Below are 6,220 nucleotides of genomic sequence, written 5' to 3' on the forward strand. Positions count from 1 at the left end.
AATTGTAGCAACCACCGAGGGCTCTGTATCAAAGGCTGCGAGGAGGGACCCGAAGACAAGAAAAAAACTACATAATACAATATTCAATTTGCATAATAATATAATATTCATAAGAATATTATATTAATTTTATGTTCAATTAAGTGAACTGAGAGAGGAAATGCGTGATGAAAGAATTTCAAAGTCGCCTGCAGCAGAAAGACGCTGCAGCTGGCGGAACGCGATTAGGGAAACTTGTTGCTTAAATTCAGCAATCAAATTAATTTAAATATTTATTTATTACAGATCAAAGCTGAGAAATATTCATAAAGAATTTAAACTCCCCCAAAGGCGACTTCATCATACTTGCAGGAGAACGAAACGGCGAGGATAACGAAATACGCACCCCCACGGAAATGCAGAAAATAATGTGTAAACGGAATAAAGAGAAATAAATTAGTTTAATTAATAAAAAAAGAACTTATTTGTGATTCTAATTTAAACCAATTTGTTTGTTCTTCTACTGTTCAGCTTCTCCAGCGTACAAACAACAACGCCTGTCTGCAGCGGCCGAATGGCAGAGCATCGACAGCCCCATTTGTACAATAACTGAGTTTTTCCCAACCTTTTGAGTTTATTCTTTCGTAATAAATGCATTTTATGTTCTTCTAAAGCCTTTTATTGCTGTATCTGCAACTTTCAGCAGATATTATTTATTATGTTCAGCCCCCCCAAGGGGGCCTCTGGAAGGCCCGCGTTAGCTTCCCTCTGGCTTACGGTGTTACTGTTGCTTAGCCTCACTTATTTCCTTAACTTAACCGATGGATTTGCAACATCTAGACAGCCCTCATGGCTACAGGGGAATCATCTTTGCCCAACAGCAGCACCTGCAGGTGCTGCTGCCTCTTCCCTGACGACGGCGTGCGCTACAGCGTCAGGTAGCCGACGCCACCTCACCCTCCCGACTGCTCCCTTCAGCAGCAGCAGCAGCAGCAGCAGCAGAAGGGCATCAGCCTCTCAACTCCGCGCAGAAGGAGATGCAACGGGAGGGAATGGGGCGCCGATATTGCTGGTGAGTGCTTCCACCCATCTATGGTGCATGCGATTTATATGTCTTTAAAGCTACTCCAGAGGCTTTTAGTTTCTAATTTAATGTTTTAGTGCTCTCACAAAGAGAACAGAGACGAAGAAAGACAAAAAAAATAACCGAGTTGAAATATGCAATATGCATATCTGCAGCTGGAGACAGTTTTTCGCTGCTGCTACTGCCGCTGCTGCTACTCTTTCTGCTGCTGTTGCTGTTGCTGCTACTATTGCTGTTGCTGCTACCATTGCTGCTGCTGTCGCTGCTGCAACTATTGCCGCTGCTACTACTACTATTGCTGCTGCTACTACTACAATTATTGCCGCTGCTACTACTACAATTATTGCTGCTGCTACTACTACAATTATTGCTGCTGCTACTACTACAATTATTGCTGCTGCTACTACTAGAATTACTACTGCTAGTACTACAATTATTGCTGCATCTGCATCTGTTGCTGTTGCTGCTGCTGCTGTTGCTGCTGCTGCTGCTGCTGCTGCTGCTGCTGCAGGCGGAGCGTTCAGTGAATCGCGTGACTTTGATCGGGCGCGTTGGTTTGGACCCGGAGATTCGCCAGCTGCCGAGTGGAGACCGCATGGCGACGTTTTCACTCGCAACCTCGGAGCAGTGGAGAGACAAAGTCAGAAAATAATTTAAATAATTTAGATAATTAGCAGATTTAAAAGAATAAACAGAATTAAAAGAATAAAAAGTACATATATATAATATATAATATAATATATATATATATATGCAACTCATATAATGAAGATGTCGTCAGGCTGTGCTTTACCAAAAGAGAATAACACACCGCTGCTGTTCTTCTTTGCTGCACCTGTAAAGAGGAAGAGGGGGAGGGCTCCTGCTGCTTGCTGCTGCTGTTTCCTTGCTGCTGCTGCTGTATTGCTGCTGTATTGCCGCTGTATTGCTGCTGCTGCTGCTGTTTATAGACGACAGGAGAAGTGCGGGGGCGGACGGAGTGGCACCGCGTTGTTGTCTTTGACAGGGGGTTGGTGGATTTGGTGGAGGCATTTGTTCAGTGAGTGCAGTTACTCAAAGTCATAAAAAAATATATAATATGAATATACTATATATATATTATATTATATTATATTATATTATATTATATTATATTATATGAATATTATATAGTAATAAATCAATACACGCAGTCCTGACTGCACAACTTAGGTGTTAATACACCTGAACATGTACACAACGCTGCGAACAACTCACCATCTTCTTAATGCTGCTGACGCTGCTGCCCTTACTGATGCTGTCGCTACAACAACTGCTGTCTTTCGTTGCTGCTCTTGCTGCTGCTGCTACTACTGCTACTGTTTTCGTTGCTGCTATTGCTGCTGCCGGTGCTTTTGCACTATTGCTGCTGCTGCTGCTATTGCTGCTCTTGGAGTGTATGTTTGTGTTCTTTTTATTTGTAGCAAAGGGCGTCGTCTGTACATCGACGGGTCGCTGCAGACGCGTCGGTGGGTGGGCACAGATGGACAGGAGAGATATACCACTGAAGTGTTGTTATCAAAATATAAAGGAGAAATCGTCCTCCTAGAAAGCCCAGAAGATAAGCATGCTGCTGCTGCTGCTGCAGCTGCTGCAGCAGCAGCAGGAGCAGCAGCAGCAGGAGCTAATGCTGCACCTTCCTCGCTAGCTGGTGCGCTTCCCGGGGCTGTTCACACATTACGCAGCAACGCAGCCATTCTTTCTTCTTCTTTTTTCTTCTCCTACTTCTTTGCCTTCTTCTTTTTCTTCTTCGTCTTCTACTTCTTTATCTTCTTCTTCTGCTTTGTCTTCTTCTTCTTCGTCACCACGATTGTGTTCTTCTTCTTTGTCTTTATCTTTTTTGCCTTCTTCTTTTTCTTCTGCATTTATTTCAGGTTCTCAGCCCCAAGCATTTGGTGGAAACAGAAATCTGGCAGCGACGCGTGACGCAGCAGCTGCTGGCATTCGGCCCAACGCCGCGTGGCACTGAACGCCAAATACAACAAATCAGCAGCAACATCAGCAACGCATGCAACAGCAGCAGCAGCAGCAGCAACGCATGCAGCAGCAGGAGCAGCAGTCCCTACAGCAGCAACACCGCATGCAGCAGCGGCTCTGCATGCAGCAACAGGAGCGTCAGCTGCAGCAACACCACCGCATGCAGCGCAATGCAGAATTCGCTTGGAGGGCGAAGCCCCAACTCTGCCTTCAGCAGAGCCGCTCTCTGCCATATGTTGATGTGGCAGCAGCAGTGTTTGCTGCTTTAATAGTTTGATGCAGCCTCTGTTCTTTTGCTAGCATTCTGATATATAATTATATTATCTCCTTTATCTTTAATTGATGTATGGCGTTTGTTATTCCTTTCGCTTTGCTTCGCGCTGCCCAGCGGCGCTGAACGAAACGCCGCTGCTGCCCTTTTTGCTTTCATTTCCGCTGTAATTCTTCGTCTTATTTACTGTCCTTATTGCTTACCTCATTATTATTATTATTATTATTATTATTATTATTATTATTATTATTATTATTATTATTATTATTATTGTTATTAATAGTATTACTACTAGTGTCAGTTATAGCATTCATATCCTTTTCATTATTATTATTATTATTACTATTGTTATTATTAATGTTATTACAACTAATGTTAGTAACGGCCTCCATAGACAGCTTTAAGACTGGTAAGAACGACTGCGTTCATCAGTTGAGTTAATCCGCAGCCGTCGCCCCCTTATAAACAGACAAATAGCATGCACTGCTGAAGCTGTAGTGTTTGCTGAAGAGTATCGAGAAGACAATAATAAACAAATTACGATGAAGGCAATTGTCTCCTACTTATTGCTTCACTGCATCGGCAGCTCTTGCTGCCGCTGCTGCTGCCGCAATCAGTAAAGGCTGCGGCCCAGAGCATAGATTAACCCAAATGATAAACTCAGTCGTTTCTAGCAATCTTCAAGCCGTCTATGAAGCAGCGCGCTGTGCAGCAGAAGCAGCTGCAGAAGTAGGGTGCTGCTGTCTGTGCTGCTGCTGCTGCTGCTGCTTCCTTGCTGCTACAACCTGTTCAGCCCACGTTTTCATCTTGTGGGGTTGTACACCTGCTGCATTCGTTGCTGCTGCTGCTGCTGCTGCTGCTGCAGGTGTGTTTCTTGTCATATCTCTCCACAGCTCAACCATTGCTCGACTGGTGGCTGCAGCACCGCCTGCCGTTGCCTCTGCAACGGCGTCGCTGTATTTGGGGTCAGCACTTCGGCGGTTCCACGCGGCAATTAGAGCGGGTTGTCTTCTCTGCAGCATTTCAATGTATGTTTGCTGCAGAGGGCGCAGCCCTTCCGGTACAAAATCTGAAATGCAAAAGAAAACAAAAAAAAGTAATGCGCACTCAGGCAAAAAACGAAGAAGAAAGGCGGTATCAACCAGATATTCAACTATGATAATGAAATGAAAAGAAAAGAGCGCAAGCAAAATCAGGGTTTTTCTCTTTGCTGCTGCTGCTGCTGCTTCTGCTTCTGCTGCTGCAGCTGCTGCTTCTGCTGCTGCTGCTGCTAGTGAGGGGTTTGTAAGCGAACGAAGTAGCAATAATGAATTCAGCTTACGAAGAAGACGCTCCACAGAACGGAGTCTAAAGAGGCGCATGAAGGCACTTTGAAGAGCAAATGCCGGCACTAGAAATAATACAGCCGCCTGCAGCACCCAACACACTAAAAGTATATATAATATGTATTACGCGTTTATATATAATATATATATATATATTATATATAAGTGCATAATATCTATATTATGCACTTATATAGTATTTTCTATATATACAATGCACACCCACGACAACAATCCGCCGGCTTTGCAGATTGCCGTTGGCCCTAAAAATAAAACAGGGATCTACAAAGGAGGAACCCAGAACAGCAGCAGCAGCAACAGCAGCACAGCAGCAGCAGCAGCACAATAGCAGCAATAACAGCGGCAACAGCAGCAGTAGCAACTCACTGCTGGGAGCTGCATTCCGCTGTAAAATGAAAATATTGTGGCTGCACCGACGCTGGCAGTTCGCATAAAAAGCGGAGAAGGGAAAGTAGAGGCAGCGGGCGTCGACAGACTTCGTCTCTGTATCTTCGCCGACACCACCCACCCTACCTGAAGAATGAATAACTAAAAAAGTAATAAACATCTTTTCACTGATGTCTGTATATATGTACATATATATATAATAAATATCTTTAAACTGATGCCTACATATGTTTATGTATACAACAAGAATAAACATCTTTTAATTGGTGTTTATATAATATGTGTATAATAAGGCGGTAAAAACAAGCAAGAAGGAAATATATTCAAGTGGTAATTACATTTTTATAAAGTGAAAGAATGAATAAATATACTCCAGTAATAACAACATAAATATACAGATATAAAACACACATGCTAGAATGTACATATATATAATATTATATATATATATATATGCAAATGCATATAACGTTGCTGCGCCTCAGGCTGAACTGAAGAGGCCGCCAACTGGAGTAAAGTAGGAGTAAGAAAAGAATAATAATAGGTAGCAAGCATATAATGAAAGATTAAAATGTTAGTAATAAGAAAAGAAGAATAATAAATAGCAGACACGTAATAAAAGAGAAAAGGAGTAGTAATAAAAGAATAAAAAGTAGCAAACAAGCAATACAAGAATGAAGTACTAGTAAGAAAAGAATAAAAGTAAGTAGCAAACATACAACAAAAGAATATAAAGTAGTTGTAAGAAAAGAAGAATAAAAGTAAACAGCCAACATACCGCCATAGTGGATACGAGAATTGCCCAGCAAATTAACGAAGTGAGGCCAGTAGAGTCTGGCAAAGCCAAACTCTCCAGCCATGCGGGTTGTTCTGCAGCGAAGTCTTTCCACTTATAAGGATTTGCAGATAACTCCCTAAAGAAGAAGCAGATAAATAAACAAAATTAATGCATCAATAGACAGACCCACAGGGAGAATGCAGCAGCAAAACGGTGAGAGGCGAGGATCGGCATCCTTCATGTTCTATGCATTTGCATACGTATAGAAAGAAGTGTGTTAATGGGTCTATCTTGGTATGTATATGCGTACATGTATACAAATATATATATATATATATGTATATATAGATGTACGCATATGTGTGTATACGCATATACGT

General features: G+C 42.3%; 2 protein-coding genes across 2 annotated transcripts; one reads left to right on the top strand and one right to left on the bottom strand.

Annotated features, from left to right (window-relative positions):
* Positions 1-697: 697 nt before the first annotated feature.
* On the top strand, positions 698-3,050 carry EAH_00058200 (Single-stranded DNA-binding protein, related; the record flags this gene model as incomplete). Its single annotated transcript, XM_013393671.1, has 5 exons — positions 698-1,051; positions 1,575-1,703; positions 2,014-2,102; positions 2,506-2,732; positions 2,956-3,050. The coding sequence occupies 5 exons, from the start codon at positions 698-700 to the stop codon at positions 3,048-3,050; spliced, it is 894 nt and encodes a 297-aa protein (XP_013249125.1).
* A 968-nt stretch (positions 3,051-4,018) lies between these two features.
* On the bottom strand, positions 4,019-5,056 carry EAH_00058210 (hypothetical protein, conserved; the record flags this gene model as incomplete). Its single annotated transcript, XM_013393672.1, has 3 exons — positions 4,019-4,398; positions 4,651-4,738; positions 5,042-5,056. 3 exons carry the CDS (start codon positions 5,054-5,056, stop codon positions 4,019-4,021), a joined length of 483 nt encoding a protein of 160 aa, XP_013249126.1.
* Positions 5,057-6,220: the final 1,164 nt, after the last annotated feature.

This window comes from Eimeria acervulina, genomic scaffold (genome assembly GCF_000499425.1).
Source record: "Eimeria acervulina Houghton genomic scaffold, Eah_scaff1301, whole genome shotgun sequence".
NCBI lineage: Eukaryota > Apicomplexa > Conoidasida > Eucoccidiorida > Eimeriidae > Eimeria > Eimeria acervulina.